At 42.0% G+C, this 22,598-nt stretch overlaps 1 protein-coding gene across 2 annotated transcripts in view; it reads right to left on the bottom strand.

Annotated features, from left to right (window-relative positions):
- The window catches only part of col24a1 (collagen type XXIV alpha 1 chain), a 187,719-nt gene that overhangs the window by 139,400 nt on the left and 25,721 nt on the right, over positions 1-22,598 (bottom strand). Inside the window, exons 4-10 of one of the 2 annotated variants that reach the window (XM_079740272.1) lie at positions 21,077-21,130; positions 14,375-14,428; positions 9,204-9,257; positions 8,625-8,678; positions 5,651-5,695; positions 2,856-2,909; positions 2,254-2,298 (exon numbers count right to left, since the gene is read on the bottom strand). In XM_079740272.1, the coding sequence (XP_079596398.1) occupies positions 2,254-2,298; positions 2,856-2,909; positions 5,651-5,695; positions 8,625-8,678; positions 9,204-9,257; positions 14,375-14,428; positions 21,077-21,130 (360 nt within the window). The remainder of the gene's footprint in view (positions 1-2,253; positions 2,299-2,855; positions 2,910-5,650; positions 5,696-8,624; positions 8,679-9,203; positions 9,258-14,374; positions 14,429-21,076; positions 21,131-22,598) is intronic. The other variant, XM_079740273.1, reaches the window with a different exon arrangement.

Here is a 22,598-nt window from a genome sequence, read left to right as displayed (position 1 = left end):
GTGGATGTTAATGGTTGTTTCAGAATGTTGGTCATGGTGTTAACGGGGACATATCATACCACCAGGTGTGAGTGTGATTAGCCATTACAAGCAGGTTTGAAAATGTGCAGCATTGTGACATCACAGGTGGGCATGTCCATCTAGATGTGTGCTGGATAGATCAGTCTACCAGCCTACCCAGTAGACTAGCAAACACTGCTCATCTATCCGTCACACATCTAGGTGGACACGCCCACCTGTGATGTCAAAAATGCTGCACATTTTGAAAACGGCTTGTAATGGCTAATCCCACTCACACCTGGTGGTATGATATGTCCCCTTTAAGCCAATTAAGATAGAGGGACTTCATTTATAGATCAAGTCAATCCTCTGTGCGGGCTCCACAGCTCACTGAGGGTAGCCCGGCCGCAGGCTTTGAGGCTCCGCAGCCCGGCCGCAGGCAGCACGGCCGCGGGCTACGAAAACGCCAATATAAGCGAACAGGGCCGCACTGTTCCGCAACGAACAGTAGCGCACAGCTTGGTGGAAACGAGGCATGCAACTGAGCGGGTTCGTTGGTTCTCGTAGCCTAGACGTGAGGGGATAACCCCTCCCTCCGGGCTACTCCACAGCCAGGGCTCCTGCTTATTGGTTCATAGCGCAGCCAGGGCTCAAGATTATTTGTGAATAGAAGTAGGCGGGATACAGATCCCTTAGCTAGTCACACCCACTCAGAGGAGGACTTTCCTCCTCTCTCCAATTGAACCCCATGTTACACTGGAGAAGCCTCTACTGGTGTGTATGGCATAGTATTGTGCAATTCTGTGCACATCATAATCTTAACAGGAAGATTGCTTTTTACGAGAGAAGGAAGAAGAAACTATACAGTCTCTCTCCCTCTCTCACTTTCTCTCTTTATCTCTCTCTCTATCTTGCTGCCGCTCTCCTGTTCTTGGCCTATCAGACTGAAGGAGCTTGTTTAAGTCTTCTGTGAAATCAGAATGCCGGACCAGGTCAACCAAACAGTTAGCTGTACAAGCTATACAGGCAAAAGCTCATAAAATGAAACAATTTAACTTAAACTGTCTCAGTGAATGTGACTTTATTCATCAAGGGGACTTCAAAACGGCAGCAGAAAGACGCATTGGTAAAGATATTCTGAATAGACATATTTTAGGTGTCTCAGAAACCACCTGACCTAAAGCTGTTGGCATCTCTCCTCATGGTATTTTAACAAAAGTTTTGGACGACCTCTTTGATACATTGGTACACCCAATCGACACAGTAAACCGTATTGAACCAGTAAACCCAGCTCTGTAACAATTCCTTGAATGAAGTCATTGCATCACTACAACATACACTTCTAGTCATATTTTGTGTGTCCCTATATTTTTCACCTTCTCTATTATCATCAGGAAGCCGATCCCTCTTATTCCCCCTTTTATTCTATATTGCTATATTACAATAAGGAAGCAGATTTCTCTTCTTATTCTATATTGCTGGATTAAATTAAGGAAGCAGATCCCTCTTCTTATTCTATATTATGATCAGGAAGCAGATCCCTCTTCTTCTTATATATTGCTGTATTACCATCAGGAAGTAAATCCCACTATTATATTATTCTTATTCTTTATTGCTACATCACGATCCTAACCCCCCTTTTCTGTTCCCCCGGCATACCTTCAGGATTCATATCCTCATATGGCGGCCATGACTCTACTAATATCTCTCCTCCTCTTCCTCTTCTTCGTGTTTGGCACAGCATTCCTGCCTTTCTTGTGATATGACTTTGCAGTGAGAGCAGCCATGGGATATTTGAACAAAGATAACCCCCCCACTCCCCACCCAAAAGGCCCACAGCCCACTCCCATTTCCAATCCCTCACTAGAGGAGTCCTGAGTTCACACACATACAAACACACACACACACACCAGACATTTTCCTAATACCTTCAGCCCACACCAAACACACACACACCAGATAGCCACACAGCCATCAACCCACCCACCACACGCACACACACACACACACACATCTGACATTTTCCTAATACCTTCAGCCCACACCACACACACACACCAGACCACCAAACAGCCACACAGCCATCAACCCACCCACCACACACACACACACACACACACACACACACACACACACACACACACACACACACACACACACACACCTGACATTTTCCTAATGCCTTCAGGAAATGAAGCATTCACTCCGGCTCAGCTTAGTGGAGAGGCCCCTTGGTAAATGGGCTGTACTTACGCGGACACCTTTGGGCCCCGGGTTGCCCTCTGGCCCTGCCAAGCCCTGCAACAGAAGAGGAGAGCCGGTTGAGGAGGGTTGTTTTTTCTTGTTGTTCCTCATGGTGTTGCACGCTTGAACAGAGCAGAGGGCAAGACCCTGGAGCTCTTGGTTAAAGGAAGCTATTGGAGAGGACTTTACTGGTCAAAAGTAAAACTTCAAGAACACATAATCTAAAGAGTATGAAGTCAGAAATATTGCATTTGTTGATCTAGTTTTGTTTAATCTATTTTACAAACATTTTAGGGCAGTTGTGAGTGAAAGCATGGTTAATACAGCTTCAAAGGGTGGAGGCACTTAGGTCCCTCTTTACTCAAGTGAATGTGTATAGTGGATATACTGTATATAAAATCAAAATATTGTGTTGTTGTGTTCTGTGTCGGAATAAATTAGATAGGAGTAGGGAACAATCAGAGAAGGCAGTGGGCTGGATAGAGGGATGGATGGTTTGATAAAGGATGGATGGAAGGTGAATAAAAGACGAGAGGTGAGGAGGATGGATAGATGGATGTGAGGAGGATGGATGGATGGAGGGATGGATCAGATGGTTTATTTCACTGCACCTGCCTGCCAGGGTAACCTGCAGCCCCTGCCTTGCCTGGGATTCCAGGTGAACCCTGAAGCACAGGAGAAAGAGAGTTAGAGACATTATATGGATTTATAAGAGGCGAAAGAGGAGAAACAGCTCTTCCCGACCAAACATTGAATAAAACCAGCAGTGTTTGGTCCCCTTCTATTCTTGCAACTCTCTGGCTAGGGCAGACTAGTGCCAGTAAACCCAGAATGTACTTTCTACTCATGTACCCGTGTTTACATTACATTTTAATACTTGAAACTGATTGTAAGCATTAGTGCTGAGCCCAAATATTAGAATATTGGGATATTAATTAGTTGGGTAGGGATTCAAATTTCAATTCGGTATTTGAATGCTTCATTGTTGTTATTTTATGAAGAAAAATTCCCCAGGAATTTGTTGGGTTTATGGGCTTAGATTTTAAAAAGGTCGGAGTCTGGCCGAAGAGCGGATCCAAAAGCAACTTACGTCCATGCAATCCTGAGCAATCCTTCATGATATCGTAGTTTAGCTTTTTGCGTTATTAAAATAACAATTAGTTGATAAAAACGCGAATCAGCAGCAGTAGTCTTTCCCCGTTCCTATTCAGCCAGGGTGATGAGCCCTGTTTATTGAACTAAAGTGTAATTCTGGCGAAAATTTAACCGAGGGTCTTTGTTTTGGCATGCACACCGATCAAATAAGCCCTCCTGATACATTATTTTCATTGAAAATCGAGTATAGAGTTTGCCCGGCGCAATGTTTGGCTTCCATGTTATTGGTCAGGGGCACCGCAAACGCTTCTAAATCTGCAGTTTTTAACCACTAATATTGCTCAAAATAGCACCAAACCTCTGCAGTAGCATGATTAGGGTCCCTACACATAAAACGAAGCATCAACAACTTAGTTTGCGTAGCCAGAGTTTATTAAGGGCGCACTCACTCTAGGCCATCTTTACCGTGCCCAAGTCTTTTTGACACCTCTGTGCCCCTAAAGTCTAGATCGTTTTGGCTAGTGTGAGCACACCAACCGTACTCAAGTACAGTTCAATTCGGTAAAGATGCTCATGAGTCCATGCAACCCTTCTTTCCCATTAAACAATAAACATGGTGGCAAGCGGTTCACGAGAGGGTTCACGTTGGTGCGATAGTGAAGTTGAGTTTTTGATCAAAAATCCCCCGTTCGTCACGGCGCAGGCTTTCTTGGTTCACTGGAGAAGGCGGGGATGCCCACGGATTCTAGACCTCTTTAGAATAATTTGCATGTTTTTATTTTTTTTATGAATGAAGACACCCGCATGCAAGAATAAGTTCACGTCTGAGGGTAGGCTACAAACGCGATTAACTATTAACAAGTGCAAAAATGCCAACATATTCTTTACTTTGCTGACCCATTGTTTTATATCCCGACAAAAGCCTCGTAAGGACAGTTCCTCTGATAGATCTTTCAACGTCTTTGTTTAATACGACTGCATCACCTTCTCTCACATGATCAGCAGCTCGCGGATTTCACTTTCTCTCCAGTGAGAACTGCTCATGATCATATCGCTGCAGTTTTTCTGTGGAGACAGCACAGCAACACCCCCCCCCCCCCCCCGTTGCATTTACAAAAGAATGAAACCCAATAATCTGCCAATGTGTGCAGGGTCCGGGAGGATAAATTAGGGGTCTAGCTCAAGCAGGCAATTTACCTCGGGGAGTGTAAACGCACGGACCGTGCCGCAAAAAAGGCGTGCATAAAACGGCATATTTGACAATGTGAAAACGCTCAGTGAGAGAGGGCTGTATCTGAGTAGAACGGCTCGAAATAAGCAACAAAGTCAATAAAGTGTAAATTGTGTACTCTGTTGTTCTTCTAAGCAGCGGACGCATGGTGATGGCATATTACAACGTGATGACGTATGTACATGAGGCAACCGTACTCAGGCCCAGTTGAGATGCCTAGTGTGAGCACAGGCCAGCGGCACAGCAGGGGGTGGGGGGGGGGCAATCGTACTTGAGTACGGTACAGGTGTCAAACAGACTTAGGCACGGTACAGATGGCCTAGTGTGATTGCACCCTAACAAATACTGTTTTCCAAGTCTGTACCTTACCGTTAGGTCCATGTTTCCAGAAAGTCCACACAAGTCGATTACGACTTGTAATATAATAGAGACGCAAACAAATTTAAAACAGCCAAGTATCGAGAGGGGAGAATGTTAAGTGAAATTTGTTGGCGCCTCTATTATATTATTAACGGTAGACGGTATTTGACTTGTGTGGACTTCCTGGAAACATGGACCTGGAAAACAGTATTTTTTTATAAACTCCCGGTGCGCTAACTAAGTTGTTGATGCTTCGTTTTATGTGTAGTAACCTAATCATGCTACTGCAGAGGTTTGGTGCTGTTTTGAGCAATATTAGTGGTTAAAAAAGGCAGATTTGGAAGCGCTCGCTGTGCCCCTAACCAATAACATGGAAGCCAAACATTGCCCTGGCAAACTCTATACTCGATTTTCAATGAAAAAAGTATCGGGAGGGCTTATTTGATCGTTATACATGCCAAAACAAAGACCCTGGGTTTAATTTTCGCGAGAATTACACTTTAAAACAATTATATTCTCTTTCTATGAATATTTAAACATTCTTAATAGGTTAAAATAAACATAGTGGATATTCCAAGCTTGGAATTATGTATTCGGGCCAGCCCTATAAACCATGCATGGGACTCAGTTTAAACACAATCTATTTAGTTTGTATAACAGTACCCCAACACATAGGCGTAAACACATACACCGAAACACACAAATGCACACACTACATACTTGTTTTCCTGGCAGACCTGGGGGCCCTGAATATCCCTTAGGACCCTTAAAGACAAAATCAGAGTAAATGTATTAAAAACTGCGTAAACATTTTTAAAACAACATAAACATCTAACTCTAAACAGACAAAAAGATTAAAAAGTTATTCAAACTAGTTAAATGTATGATGTATGAATGTATCAATTATATATTGCTACAAAACAAAACAAAGGAGCAACGTGATTTGCGGTGTATACTTTAAATGATGGCGAAGGGAAACATCACTTTATTGGTCAATATCTAACCTGCTGTTTATCAAGAGTAGTTGTGGGAACAATTTAAAAGGAGAAAAACGTCCCCTCAAAAACATGTTCCTTTCAGAACAAATAATATAAATGTCAATCCTGCGTATGGTGAACAAAAAATAGATTATAGCCATACATAACACTGGAGCAGAGCTCTATATAGGTGGGTGTGTTTGTACACACACAAGTGTATTTCTAGCATGAAAATGCTAAGGCAACAAGACCTGAGGAGTCTAGGGTCTCTGGTTGGTGAAAGGTACCTGTCTTGTGTTAGAATTAGAAATGCAATGACTTTCTACATGCCAGTGTGAAGCCTATTCAATCCTATACAAATATATAATGAAATGCTCTATGTATGATGTAGATCTTCTTTTGTCTAGAAGGTGGGCCTATGACATATGCTGGGGGGTCAGTTTATATAGCTTATGTACAATAAAATCTCTAATGTAATCAAATAAATCCTTGCAAGTACACAATATATTTACATGAATACATATGGAGCTGCATACAGAGTACACACAGGTTAATGGTTGTGTGTGTGTGTGTGTGTGTGTGTGTGTGTGTGTGTGTGTGTGTGTGTGTGTGTGTGTGTGTGTGTGTGTGTGTGTGTGTGTGTGTGTATGTTTGTGTGTGTGTGTCTCTCTCTTATCTCTAATTATTTTTAACAAAGCTTAGCCAACAGGACACTACATTCCAGGTTATCCATTAGAAGCAAATTGATCCTCTTCTACAAAAGGGACAAAACCGGGACCCAAGCTGGCTTTCGGTCTGTTGCATTCATACACAATGCACAGATGCAGCGAAGATATCCCTAAAGACAACCCAGCAAAGCACCATCAAAATAGGAATATCTACGGATTATAAAACACACAACATAAAGGAGGTTTATTTAAAATAGAGACTGGTTAGCTATTACCCTGTGCTACAGATCTTACAGAGCTTAATTTCTGCACGACAAACAAAGGATACATTTCTTGTGAGTTTCTTCTCTCCCCTTTTTCCCCCATCCTTATTTCAAACATGGGAGTCATCAACAGAATATTCTAATATTTGGGCTTTGTCTGCATATTAGAAAATTCTTATATTTGTTTGTTAGGTTAGTATTCAAATCTCAATTCAGCGTTCAGATATTTTCTTTTTATTATTTCAACCCCTCCCCCCCAGCCACTGTGTGTTAAGAGTTTTAGAAGGGTTTTGATAATGAACGTATTTAGCAGCTTTTGGAGGTCAAAATACTCCAAAAGCTCTACCTATTAATAATGATGTGTTGGTTATTTAAACATGAACAGAACAGAAAGCAATGTTTTTCCTTGTATGGCGATTCGTCCCCCACACCAGTGTGATTTATCAGCACGTAAACAGCACTTGTCTTGTCGTTAAATTGATTCAAAACGTTGCCAATGTTCAAACCACCAATTTGCTTTCTGATAATCTGAGGTAGGCCTACTCTCATACTTTGGAAACCGCATGTCTTCAGAAACTTTTAGACCATTGAAATTCTGCCGTAACCAAGTTGAACTCGGACTGATGAGTGGATCCAAAAGACACTGACTTTATATTGTTTTTTTGCATTGTCAAAATAACACTGATAACAACAGTGTTATTTTGACTGATAATAACACTGAACAATGATCAGTTTGGAAACTTAATGAATATCCAAAACTTAAAATGAAGTGTTCGGGCCAGCCCTAGTAGATATGCCAGGCTTGGGGGACAGGCTGGTTGGGGTCTTCCTTGCTTAAAATAAAGAAACATTCCGTACAAATAAAGTGTCTGCTCCACTGAGCGTTACTGGCACCTAAACCTCAACACTTCATAAAAAGGGCCCTCCTGGGGGTAGGAAGATCTGGGACTTGGGTTGCTCACTCATTTCCTCTCCAAAATTCTCAGAGGGGGCACATATGCTGGAAATATCAGGTTCAGCTCCAGCAAACACTAACCTATTCTAAACCCCCACGCAGACCCATTCTACCTCCTGGGGGAGACATCATGTGGACGCCGGACATGAGGCCCTGCAGGCTGACACCACAGACCTAGAGCCACAGTCCACCTGCATACCTAGCAGCTGACACAGGGGCATGGATTACTTGATCGTGGGATGAGGGGTGTAAAGCCATGTTTGTTCAAGACAAATAGTATATTTATGCTTATGTCTACTACATTATTTAGATGCTTATCTTCATCGTGTCAGAGTGTGAGTGTGTGTGAGTGTGTGTGTGTGTGTGTGTGTGTGTGTGTGTGTGTGTGTGTGTGTGTGTGTGTGTGTGTGTGTGTGTGTGTGTGTGTGTGTGTGTGTGTGTGTGTGTAAGAAGACTAGACAGAGATAAACATCCATCCATCCAAAGTGGCACAACACAGCAGGCCTGTCGATAAATGACCTGACCCCTGCACCCAGAGTTCCTTTTTGAGTCATCCTTTGAACTCCCATTTGGATTGAGGCCAGAGTTTGGCCAAACATCCCTTTAGAACCTAACCAATGCTAAGCTAGGAAGATGAGCTTAAAGAAGACAGACAATAGATAAGTGCTCCTTACATCCAATAAACATATTCAACACAGACGGTAGTGTGAGTTCTCCATGACAGATATCCTCTAGCCTTCCCACTGGCACTTTAAGTGCATTGAAAAAAAAAGTAAAGTTAATCAAAAAAAAAAAAGTTAAAGTTAAAGTTAATGAGACATTGAAACTTACAGATGGGCCTGGAAATCCATCCATACCGGGCAAACCTGGATGACCCTTGTCGCCCTTGAAACAGAATCATACAGAGCTCATTTAGAGGCCTGTCCTACAATCATGGATCAAACACAGGGGACACACTTATAAAAGTGTAATCTGGACCAGATGATACACGAAAACGACTTTCAAAGCCAAATACTAGTAGCTAAGAGCAAACACCCGGCACGCGAAGCCCCTGACCTTTTGCTAATGAGAGCAACAGCAGTCCCTCGTTAGCTTGTTACAAGTAAATGTGATTGAATGACACATTAATAACTGAATGATAAATTGAAACATTACTGAAGAATTCGGGATCATTTTAGATTCTAAATCTGCCGGCCATATCATATGATTAGTTACATTGAAAATGTATTGACTGTATTATGTCTCGAAAATAGAAAATATTAGGCCTGAACAAATAGCTAATTCATTGATCTGGCAAGTTGAACAACAGCTTTTGAAAGAGAGTTAACACTCTCATTGGCTGTTGTGGTGACAGGAAGCAGTGAGTGCCCCCATGTCTGTGCGTCTCTCAGGCAGAGAGATTTGACCTACCTTCTCCCCGGGTGGAGCCTGACCTGGGGACACCCCTGCTTCTCCTGTTGAACCCTTGGACAGAAATAACAGGGGTTAGGGTCAGGGTTGTTCAGATGGTAATAGCCTGGAAAATAGTTGATATGGTGAGAATATTTTCTGCCTCTGGAGTGGACTTTGAACACCAAGTCACTACTCAATAACAGGGAAATCATTGTTATGCGACCCACTGAGGTTATATCGAGGTGTCCAGAACTTAACGTGATGGTAAATTGCAAACAAATCACTAATCCGACTTCACAGTTAACACATTGAAAATGTCTCTGGTTTAGATTATACCCAACCCCATTCCACTCAAACCATCTACCATTGCGATAAACCCACGGAATACATTGTCATTGATAAATGGAAAGCAACCGCTTACACACAGGGCTTCATGGACATCTCTCTTTCTATTCTAAATACACACACATACACTCACACACACTCAAACATGCCAGTACACAAACCGTCAAATCAACATGTATTGAGCAGTAAATAACGGTATTATTAAGAAGTACATTTTGTGTCCTTGTTTAGTTTAATTAGAACAGTCTGTATATGAGATGCTATGGATAATTGAATGTAGCCATCCTTTTTCACCTGGAAAGGTGAAAAATATCACTGAAGTTGAGCTAACCAGGCTAATATTTACATTTTGTGTATTTTTTTAAGTAGGTCTTCGCGTGTAGTCTGAGGGTCTGATAGGTGCTGCATGTAAGCAAGAGTGATGCCTCATACAAACTTCCAAAACATTGTCCATCATAGAGTGGATACCAGCATATTACCAGCTTGAAATACATACTTCACATGTTACATTTCAACAATTGTGATTGGCCACTCTGGCTTGTTGTTTCTGGGCAGAACGCACAAAATAAAAATATAAAAACCACAGCTATGTCAAAACAACAGGTTGAGCCCCTTTTCCTGTTTGAAAATGTTTCAACAATGTGTTTAACGCATACTCTATGGGCTCCTTTGGGTCTGACGACACCTGGTGTAGCCATAACAATTCAGGTCATACTTGACGGGTAAATCAGCAGAACTTTGTTTCAACACAGCATTGGCGCCCCCAAACATACGGGTCAACTTGTTGTTCCTCTCTTTGTTCTCACCCTGGGTTTCCATGTGGAATTCCTCAGAATAGGATTTGCTGGAGATATGTTGACTTCAAAGAAGCCAAAGAGCCCATTCTCTCTCTATCTCTGGTTGTGGTTCTTCCGCTGGAGTAGGGGGGTCTAAAGCTACGGCCACACCAAACGCGTTACGTGCGTAAGAGGCGTAGAAAATCGGCATTTTTGCATAGCGAACCATTGGTTTAGGCGCGTATTCATTTCACGTGCTATAGCAGTGCATTAGCCGCGCTTTTACGCACCTAACGCGCCCAACGCACCTCCACACGGAGTTAAAAAAATTGAACTTTTTACACAGAAGCAGTAAGAAGAACATCGACGACCAAGTCATCGTTTCAGTGTGTGCTTTGGGTTTCCTATGTTCCTCAGACTCCCACAACAAATACAACGTAGCGATGGTGGTGATCTCAGCCACGTTTGTGGAGCAAAAGAGAAATAGCGGGGGAAAATAAGTTTTGGGTGGGCTCATCTAGCTGCGTTAGGCGTGTTTAACCCTTTTTGTGACACACAATGATCAAGCGGCAGGTTAGGCGCGTAGCGCGTTTGGTGTGGCCGTACGAGTGTGTGTGTGTCTGTGTGTGTGTATGCATATGCATGCATAGGTGTCCATGTTCTGGAAGGGCCACCCACATGTACTATGACTCTTGTATCCATCTCCCAGCTCTCTGGAAGGCTAATCAGAGAGGACGGAACATTCCTCTCTATGAGCCTAGCGAGTTATCATTCATAAAAAAAGTCTGTCCATAAAGACTAAGCCTATTCTACACCAAAATGAGGCTTCGGAATTATCGCTACAGCAACATCAAGAGGTTAGGGGGGCTCATTGTTTTGAATTCCTTATTAGCTTGACTTTTCAAAATGGCAGCTTCCAGTGTCTGTGGGGGTACATGTGGGAGCCACCAGAATTAACACACATCTGCATTCATACTGCCTCAGTATTCTTTAGTCAGTGTGCCATAAAAAAGTAACACATCTGGTACTGTCTGGCGGTAAGGGCTCACCAGCAATCAACAGGATCAATCCATTTTTCTTCTTTTCCTTTTTATTTTGAATGATTCTGGAGGAAATTGTGTGCTAATGTGGGGATCAAGCACACTACAACAGTGGTGACCCTGACTTGGTTTGTTGTTGTAGGAGTCATGTAGACACCGCAGACACCAGGGTTTCCTGCTCGATGTTGCATGTGTGCTGTTGTGCATGCCAACATCTGGTCCATTGCTGACGAAGTTGAGTTCACATCACATGAGGCTTTAATGAGGTGTGTGTGTGGGGGGGGGGGGATGTCACAGCAGTGGTAAAGAAAGAAATAATTAAAGCCCAAATAGCTTGCCTTTTTGGGGTTATTTATCCAAAAAATATGCTTTGTTTTCTGTCAACAATATGCCGTTAAGGATGGTTTCTTCTGCAGACGTCCTTTAATATATTTATTTAGGTGAAGGGGGCTCCACTCCTTGACGTTCTTTTTCTTTCACAGAGCCATCAATCACGATGGGCCGATAAGGAGAACCAGCTGGCTCCATCTGCCAACTGAACTCTGATAAGAAGTTCTCCAGAACAAATAGCTGTAAATAAAGAGATGCAGATACCTCCAACACCCAGCCTTTTTACACATGCAGTCTGGAGCCATTGAGCCTCCCATCCCCCGCCCCTGAAAGCCTTCTCACAAGTTCTAAAAAGAACAGGAAACCATTGTTGACCGTTTTTACTGTTTTCAAAACAGAAATGCTGACTCAAACGCACATGTTCAGGTTTACCCTGAACGCGCCTGTACAAAAAGTCCAAGTGGCGGGTAACCTTGTCGTTGAACAGGGACCAGGGACCAATGGGCCACAAACATTAACTTTTTCTATCCTGTAAAAACTCTGCAGCTGTTTCGGTGCTTTATGGAAAGGTATGCTCAAAGATGTTCTAATAAGCTTCACTACTTTGTTGAATATGTGAAGTAAACACCAAGTAAAACATCAATGGTACCCGCTACGTTCACATATTTAGCAATGCTGTAAGCATACATTGTTTGACTGTGCAAAATATTTCCCTGCTTTATTCAATTTACACCTATTTAAAGAAAGCTGTGTAGCAGTCCGGGAGGATTACCAATGCTGGAAGCTCCTGTTATTTGTTTAGCCTCCGTGCTAATGCAACTGATCCAAAAGGCAGGTCATACCGTATCGCATTGCATTACATTAGAATACTTTTATCAAGCTGACACTTTTGTCCAAAGCGACTTACAAAAAGTGCTTTCAAAAAAAAAAAATATAACCCACAAATGCAAGAATCATGTGAGATCAAATAAGCAAACTAGTTATCTCGTAACTATGAGTTAGATATGAGATAATATAATGTGGATTCAAGCTATTTAAACCTAACATAGCAACATACTGTTGGCTGTTATTTGATATAGAATTGCGTATCATCATTCAAGGATACTAATAAATGGAATGGACTTGTACATACTCATATCCTGACGCGTGCATATCATGATACACGTATTGTTGATGATTGTCAGCAGCTGCAAAACAAACTCTAATAGGCACTTATATAGAACACCTTGACATACAAACATACAGACATCCTTAGCGGTGCAAACTGTCTCATTGATCTACCAGTTGTTTACCATGTATTTACCTTTATGAAAAGTGTAAGTCAAAGTCAACAAGAAACGTCAGTGTATGTCCGAATTACGCATGTAAAGTATTTGTTGCACATCCTTGACATCCAAGATATGATGAGTGTGTGTGTGCGCCAGCTTGCATTATTGTGCTGTGTGTGCTTATGTGCATGCATGTATTTGCCCATACACACTCCCAAGGATCTCTGTGAAGAAAATGTATGTTCAGCACAACTTGCATTTTTGTAACTGCAATCCTGTTTCCACATGTGCACCTTCTGCACGTATAGGTCAGTCAAAGGCATGGTGCACAGTATTTTCTAACAGGCGTGGAGACGGTACCGGGAGGCCCCCGTTAGTGCACACAACTCATTAGATCAGGGGTACTGAGCAGTGCCACAATCTAGCCTATGTATAAGGACAGCCGATTGTAATTATGACTAAGGCCTGGAAGAAGTTTCATCAATAGACTAGGTTGCATTGTACCTTGTGATATTGCTTTTCAATCAGCTAATAATGTACTCTTGTATCATTTCCTTTTTTAAAGATTTTTTTTTTATGTCAGGGACAATGCATCGCACATTAAAACATGCATTATTATCACAGACAATGCCATAACAATGTGTGTAGATTTGTTGCATAGAAGGTTTCTAGCCAGTTGGCTAATTTGTAACCCCAGTCCCTGGTCATATATCTCGATATCTATCTAAATTTATGATGGCTGAATTATAGCAAGGATAGCAAGGATTCTATAAAATGCATTGAGTGAGACTACTGACAAAAGCATACTCAACAAGCAAATGCACGTCTATGGATTCATAGACCTGGCCCAGGGGTGCTGACAATGACTGACTGTCATCTCTGGTTTCCTTTTGCTAATTGAATTGGCTGTTCCTTATACCTAATTTCTCTTATTTTTCTCCTGTTGGTGCTCTCTCTTTCTGTCACTCATTCACTCTTAACGCTTTCCCATTGTAGGGAGAAACTGGAACCACGTCGGTGTGTTAAACGACAAAATGTTTTGAGTTGAACCAGTATTCTGGCTTCAGAGGAAAGAGAGCTCAGTCCAGCTGTCCTCTCCTGGTACTTTTTAACGCCGATCCTCAGATCTCTCATCTCTTAACGCCTGTAAATCCCCTAGTCCAGCCACAAAAAGAATGCCTGTTTCATTATGTCCGTCATATTATGTACGTACAATTATGCACTTCACATTATGCATATCACATTATGTCTGTCCTCTAAAATTATGGGCATCGCTGTAAGCAGTCAAGAGATTAGGAGAATGTTTTTTTATTCTTATGTTCTTTAACAAGACCATCCCCAAATCTCTCTGTGTATGAGATAGATCTAATGAAGACACACGTATGCATGCAAACAAAAATCCAAGGTTTCCATAGAAGAGTGTGGCTTACTTTGGGGCCAGGTGGACCAGGCTGTCCCGGGATTCCATGGGGGCCGCTTGGACCCTGAAACCATTGTAGATGAGTTACTCTATTAAAGTGTAATTCCAGGGAAAATTGAACCCAGGGTCTTTTTCTGCATGAAGAACCATAAAATAAGCCCTCCAGACACTTCATATTGATAATCGATTATAGATCTTGCCCCCGAATGCCCGAAGTAACAGCCCAAATGGCTTCCATGTTATTGGCTAGGGGCAGTGTGAACGCTTCCAAATCTACATTTTTTAACCACTAATATTGCTCTGTATTATATTATTTATGGTAGTCTGTAATAGACTTGTGTTGACTTCCTGGAAACATGGACCTACCGTTAAGGCACAGACTTGGAAAACTGTCTTTTTTAATAAACTCCCAGTATGCTAACTAAGTTGTTGATGCTTCGTTTTATATGTAGGGACCCTAGTCAGGCTTCTGTAGAGGTTTGGTGGTATTTTGAGCAATATTAGTGGTTAAAAAGTGATGATTTAGAAGTGTTCACAATGCCTCTAGCCAATAACATGTTAGCCATTTGGGCTGTTACAATGCTCCGGGCATTCGCGGGCAAGCTCTATACTCAATTATTAACGAAAATAAGTGTCTTCATGCCGAAAAAGACCCTGGTTTCAATTCTTGCCGGAATTACACTTTAAGCGGACATTTCATGACACACAAATAAATACAAACAAAATATTATCATTTGTTATGAATATCTGATTTAAAAATGGATTGATTAGATGTTTTCAACATATCTGATATATAATGGAAGATATTCATATCTATGTAGTATTATATGTATTGTACTGTATATGTAAACCATTTTTCCATACTGCTGAGCTACATAGCCATCAGACTTAACCGCAGCAGCACACACTGCCCAGCTAATCCTCCCACATAATGTGCAATCTCCTCTTGTTTATGACTCAAACACAGGCTCTTTTTGTACATTCTGAAGCTACCATGTACTAAGCAAGCCTTTTACCTTGTGTGTGTGTGTTAGATCAAGAATTATTGCTAACGAAACTAAATATCAATGGAACCACAATGGTAGTGGTTTAACAACATTTAACAACATTTACTGGATAGGACAGTTTAATCAATATAATGGCTTTCAACAAACAATGATGCAGAATAAGTTGTTTTTGTTTATAGAACGCTAGCGAGCAATCACTGATACCAATAAACAATTACTTCAATGTAACCAGGACACACATACACATACAGTACATTACATAACAGCACACACACACAGACACACACAACATTAAAGAGGCCTTGCTTTCCGTAAACAAATCCTCACATGATGACCCTCACTTAGCCTCAACAAATGATAAACCTATTACGAGTCAGAGGAAGTCTCTGACTCTGTGTTCCTCTGCTACCCACCTGGCCCTTTGCAGACCAATTCAGCACATTGCAACACATCCAAAAGGCCAGAGCCACAGAGTGTACATATTGGCCTGTGTCCCTGCGTTGGCAACACAGTGCATCTGGATCTGCTTTCTCACCATACCACATGTCTGAGAGCCTGGGAGGCTGTAAGAAAAAGTATGCATCCTCTCCGGGTTCGAACCCCCGCCCATTGGCACGCGCTAATACCGAACAAATCTTGGCCCTGATTTCAATCACAAGAAGAAACGATAAAACCCACCTCTTCCACCTCCCTCCTTCCCTCATCTGGGTCCGTCCCCAGCTGGTTTCCAGCTCTAAACTCACAACATGAAACGCCTACATATGGCCAATGTCTGCTGCTATGAGCCATGAGGTAAGGTTACAGCACAGTAGAAGAATGTTAATCGATGTAGAACATTTGATTGCACACCATGCTAATTATAGCCTTGGCTTCCTGGGTGCCATTTCAAAAAGGACCAGTAAACAAGGTCCGAACCCTACTGTTCGGAAGCTTTGTTTCATTGATTTTAGGTAAATGTTTAAAAGTAATACACCTCAATCTTCAATCGACATTTATATTATAAAATCATCTTCCGTCTTTTCAAAAGTTGCTAAATTATCTTTCTAACTCCGGTGCTCAAATGAAAAAAAACACATTAACTGATCATTGTATGCGCTCCACAGGAAGCGTCACAAAGCGTTTCTAGTAATATTTAAAAACAATCAATGTAGAAAGAATGATGCCATCATTTGGTGAAAGTGGTGAGATTACGCGTTCAACATTGAGAATTTAAGCCATCAGATACACCAGCACCGGTGGCTGCAGAACAACATTCATGATAAAGGCAGCGTTTCTAAACTGGATTTAAATGTTGAAGTATAATTCAGACATGGGGCCCTATCTTGCACCCAGCCAAATTTACTTTCTACACCGACGCAAAGCTGATTTCCCCCCCGCTGCAAACTCGCGCCACTACACTTGCGCCCTGAGCGGTGTGTCGGCGAAAAGCAGAGGCGTGTTCCGGCGTAAATGATACATGGTGCTAACTTACAGATTGATTTTGCAATTGCACCACTGACCGATAAAATCCTGGTTTAAGTGCCCTAGCGCAGTGTTTCCCAAACTATTTTTCTGGGGACCCATTTTTATTCAGTTACAAACCATCGTGACCCGATTCACGAAAGGCCTTATGTATAAAATCGTAAGAAGAACAAACTTGTGCATAAATGAACATTCCTTAACGTTTTTAATGCCAATTCCGCATCCCATTATATATAAACTTAATACACCCAGAGAGATAAATCACAACTTTGTTGTGATTGTTATTGAAAACATAATACAGGTATTAAATACTTTATAAATTAGACAAAATAAATCACCTTGTTTTGGCTATCTAATTGTTTTTATTTCCTTTTATCAGTAAAACAAACACAATGTACGTTAGCCTTTCAACTAGATTTGATGCTATAAGTAAAATCATCAGAACAATACAAACATTCAGTACTATTAAAAACAAAAAGGTTTTTTAAATGTTAATGTGCAAAGGGTTAATAAAATAAAGATCTTATTTTTTTTTTAATATTATTTATTTAAATACATTTGGCGACCCAAATGAAATCTTTCCCAAAGACTGGGTCGCGACCCACATGTCTTTCGGTCTTTGGGAAAGACTGCCCTAGTGGATAGTGCAGTTGGCGTTGCTATTTTGACGTGAGTAGGCAGGTCGGAACTGTAACATAAGCTTACACACACGTAGGCTATACACAGCACAAACATGCAAACAATTAGTCTAATTTAAATATTATGATGTCAAAGATTGTTTATATGTGTTAAACTGCATAGAAATAGCATGTGCTATTTCGGAAAATTAAATAAATTCCATAAGGGCAGCATGAATGAACACTGTAGTAGGCTATGCCATGGGTTAAAATAATAATAATAACAATAATAAATTCGAGCAAAGTATATCGCAGCCTTCCAAAACAAAATCTCGTTTTAGGGTAAATGATAACGTTGGTTAAATTATTTGGGAAAGAACAGCTAATACAGCAGTAATAAGTTGTACTTTTAAATCAATGCATCTGCAAACACTGTACAGCAAACAAATATTTTCTTGACACAGACATCATGTACAAGCCCATAACTTTAAGGATTGATGAGTATTTGATCATGCGGAAACATAGTTTTACCGCGAGTGAGTGTTTAAAAGAATGAATGAATGCGGGTGATGCTTGGCGCAAGTGTGTCTGTTTAAACACACACAAACTTAACACGTAGGCTAACGCATAATACAGTCCATGGCAATGTATATTAATGGGGGGACACATGCATATTATGAACACAAGTTGTTAACGATAATCGATGCAATACTGGTAAGAAACAATGTTTGTTAATGTATTGCCGCATATCATTAAATAGACCAACAGTTGCTGCCACAGCAACATATCATATATGTGTTAAGTTCTCTTTGCCGAAATTTACATGACGACTCAGTGTTTCTGAAGTTCACACACGCTATTCCATGTCTCAGGGGAAACTGCAAACGCGCTGTCAAAGTATCAACTCGTCAGTTTCAAATAGGCTCATGGCTCTTAAAGGGGATGGGAGATGGCACTCTCATTGGTTTATTGCATGTTACGCCCAAAAAACACCTACGGGTCTTCAGACCAACCCGTTTTAGATTTGCGTAGACGCAAGAGTCATTTACCGGTATAATAGCAACAGCGCCAGAGACCCGGCCACAAAGCTACTTCCGTTTTGCGTTTCCCTTTCTCACTTGCTTTTCAGACCGTTAAAATAGGGTCCGTGATGCTACGGCTCGCGTTTCCACCGCCGACAGTCCCTATCGTAGGGCGGGTTTAAGCCGTATGGCAAAAGCATCGTGATCTCATTGCAGCCTGACACAGTTTAGCCTGCTAATAAATCCAAGGAAAAAGAAGTACGCGCACAATGAACAAGGAGCAACAATGTAGTCTGTCCAAGAAGGACGGCAAACTATTGCGCAACATTTTCTTTAATGAAGGAAGCTTTCGCCGTTGTCCAGAAATACCTTTCGGGTAATGTGTTCGTTCGTTATTATCTCCCTGTCGCACGGAAGTGCGATTCTGTCGACCAGTCAACAGATAGTGTGTGTAGCTCGAACTTGCCGGCACCTTTTCAGGCATCTCAGTAACGCAACGTAGGAGTACTGCGAAATGAGTACGGCTCAATATGGCTCAGACCGGGTCACGCCCACTTTTGGCGGTGGAAACGTGATCCGTGCCGCACATTTGCGAACTGAACCGACCCGCACCTTCCATTGGAAATGCAGCATAATGGTTCCGTTGAAGCTGAGGAGTAAGAATCGTTCAAATTCTAGAGTAAGACATGATGGATTTTCAATGGACATGGCTGATATAATTCAAAGCCCTTGTATTGACGTGACTAATAGCATCAACCTTTCTCTCTTGATCACACTTAGGGCCCTATCTTGCATCCAGCGCAATTGACTTTCTACACTGACGCATGTGTCGTTGCTAGTTTGCAACTGGCGCAAAGCGTTCGTTTCCCTCCACCGCCACGCATCTGTAAATTAGGGAATGATCTTGTGCCCCAAGGGGCGGTTCGGCGAAAGGAGGAGGCGTGTTCCGGCGCAAACGTTCCCTGGTGCTATTTTGCAGTTTCAGAAAACAATTCCGCCACAAACCAGGAAATACCTGGTTTAAAGTCAGGTGCGCGTTGTTCAGATGCTATTTTAAGGGCGCATGCATAATGTTGCTTGTGCACCCTGCGCATACACTTTGCTTCTCTCATCTACCTAGACACACATTCTTGGTAAATTATTTGGGAAAGAGCAGCTGATACAGAGGTAAGAAGTTGTACTTTTAAATCAATGCATCTGCAAACACTGTACAGCAAACATATTTTCTTGACACAGACATCATGTACAAGCCCATAACTTTTAGGATTGATGAGTATTTGATCGTAAGAAAACCTTGTTTTACCGCAAGTGAGTGTTAAAAAGAATGAATGAATGCGGGCGTGCGTGTGTGTGTATGTGTAAAAGAATGAATGAATGCGGGCGCACGTGTTTGCGTCCATCTGTTTAAACACACGCAAACTAAACACGTTACGCATTATACAATCCATGACAATGTATATTAACGGGGGGACACAAGCATATTAGGAACACAAGTCGATAACGATAATGCATACAATACTGGTAAGTAACAATGTTAATGTATTGCATATATCATTAAATAGAACCACAGTTACCGCATATCATATGTGTGTTAAGTTTTCTTTGCCGAAATTTGAGGACTTTGAGGACTCAGTATTTCTGAAGTTGTGGAAGAAAACGCTATTCCATGTGTGAATTAGGCCATATTATTTAGCCATAAACTGAGCCATTTGAAGTTTGAAATTCATGTGGTCATGCAATTGTTTCATCGGAGACTGCAAACGCGCTGTCAAAATATCAACTCGTCAGATTTAAATGCGCTCATGGCTTTTAAAGGGGATGGGAGATGGCACTCTCATTGCTTTATTGCAAGTTACGCCCAAACCACACCTACGGGTAATTAGGCTACTTCAGACCCTTTTTAGATTTGCGCCGGGCGCATGAGTCATTTATCCGCCCACAAAGCTACTTGCATTTGGCGCTTCTCACTTGCGTTTCAGACCGTTAAAATAGGGCCCTTTGACTTAACTTTGGCGCTGTACACATTCATTTTTGTCGAAGAAACATAAACAAGACACAAGGGAGAAGTCCTTTAGCTTTGGCCAGCACAATCCATTATTATGACCATTACACCTTTTTCTCAAAACATCTCAAAACAGGTGCAGAGGTATGTTTACTCCCTGCCTTGCTGTGAACATAGCAACATTTCCCACATTTGGAGAAGGATGTTATATGAAAACCGAGAGTCGTTTTAAGAATTGATGAGTACCAAATTGATGAACACTATTCCCTGTTTTATCTTCTTCAACATCAAAGATGAGGGTTATTTGGCAATCACTAGACAGACAATACATGAGGGATGTTACATTGCCCAAAACATTAGGTGAAGTTAGATGTAAGAGATGTCAGAGGTAATGGGCATGAACAGAGAGGGATTGAGGAAGAAGATATTGTAAGGATTTAGCTCCTTGCAATAGTTTACTGACTTTCTCCTTCTTCCTGCTGCTGGGTGACACATGCAGTTGGGTATTTGTCTTGACGGCTAGGGGGGGAAGACCCTAGGCTGTGTTATGAATACACAGCATTGCCCTGAAACCCCCTGCTTGTAAAAGTACAGAATACTTACTCTGGGACCTCTCTTTCCTGCAGGACCAGGTAAACCAGGAGGACCGGGAGGACCCTGGGGGGGGGGGGGGGGGGGGAGAGAGAGAGAGAGAGAGAGAGAGAGAGAGAGAGAGAAAGAGAGCAGAAAGAGTGAAAGGAGATTAGACCAAAGATATACAAAGGAACAGTGAGAGACAGAGACGGAAAGAGGGAAATAGAGAGGGAGAGCGTATTTTAAAGAGGGCAATAACATGGTGTTGACTTTCCTGGCCTCTACGATGATGAGCATTTGCTATGTTTATGTAAGAGCTACTAAGTTCAAAGAAAAGAGCCACGTGTTTTAAACTCAAAGTGCTATTAGTAAAAGCCCTGAGTGGTAGGGGTTGAGTTACACTCCACTCCGCATGAGCCTGATAATAAGCCTTCTGGTCAGCTCTCAGATTAAAGAAAAAAAAGATCATGGAAAAAAAACACAGTGACTGAAACATGAGGGAAAAACTGGTTATTCTATTGGACAATAAAGATGTTAAACCAGAAGGTAGGACAATAAAAAGGAAAGCGTGTGGATTCACACACATAGACAGCTCTTCTTGAATTCGTGTTTCGTGGAAACAATACAATTATGTACAAATTATATTAACCTTGTTTTAGGGGTGTAACGATACATGTATTCGTATTGAACTGAATCGGTACGGACGTCACGGCTCGGTGCACGGATTAACACAGAGAATACACGGTACACAATTAAATAAAACTGGCGTGCAAATTAAATAATGTAATGTGGAACTAATGAAAGATACGCAAGGTAGCCAAGCGTGTTATGACGCATAACACGTCAGGTTCTCTGACGTCTCTGGTATTTCCACAGCGAGACTCGTAGTGGGGGTTTTCTCAGGCATGGTTGAGAAGGAATTGGGGGAAAGGGACTTTGGCTTTGAATCCCTGAAGTACATTAACCATGACATGGTGGAGAAAGGGAAAGTTGCGTGTCTCCCGCTGGAGCCCCGGACACTGTGCCCGCTGCCCGCTCATCGCTGCCCGCTTCCGTGGGCACCACCGCATCGGCGCTGCCCGCTGCGGGGCTCCGGCGGGAGACAATCACAGTCAATAATCACGGGCAACAATCCCTTTCTCCTCCATGTCGCAGTCCAGTCTACTTCAGAGTGTTGTGGAAGAACCAGAAACATCGGAGAACCCAACGCAGTCGTTTGAGATTCATTATATCGTCTGGAAGCACACACAGCTTTTGGCCATGATAATATATATTATATGATATAGATATCCATGTATAATATGATATTATTTAGATATAGAGCCTCGGGACTCCCGCTGGAGCACCCTGAGTGTTTTAGAATATTTACAGACTATGGCCAAATTCTGTGTGCGCCTCGCCGTTGCAATACATCCACTGTAAACACAAGTGCATGGTACCGTGGCCGCAAGCTGCTCAGGGCCACACCCCCGCCTCTAAAAAACGGCATGTTTGTGGAAAGCGCATTGGAGGACTGGCTCGTAGTGGCTGTAATTCTGTGTACTTCATAAAT

The sequence above is a fragment of the Pollachius pollachius genome, assembly GCF_949987615.1.
Source record: "Pollachius pollachius genome assembly, chromosome: 7".
In the NCBI taxonomy this organism is placed as follows: Eukaryota; Metazoa; Chordata; class Actinopteri; order Gadiformes; family Gadidae; genus Pollachius; species Pollachius pollachius.
Note: the sequence above shows the minus strand (reverse complement) of the source record. Positions and strands in the feature narration are given on the sequence as shown.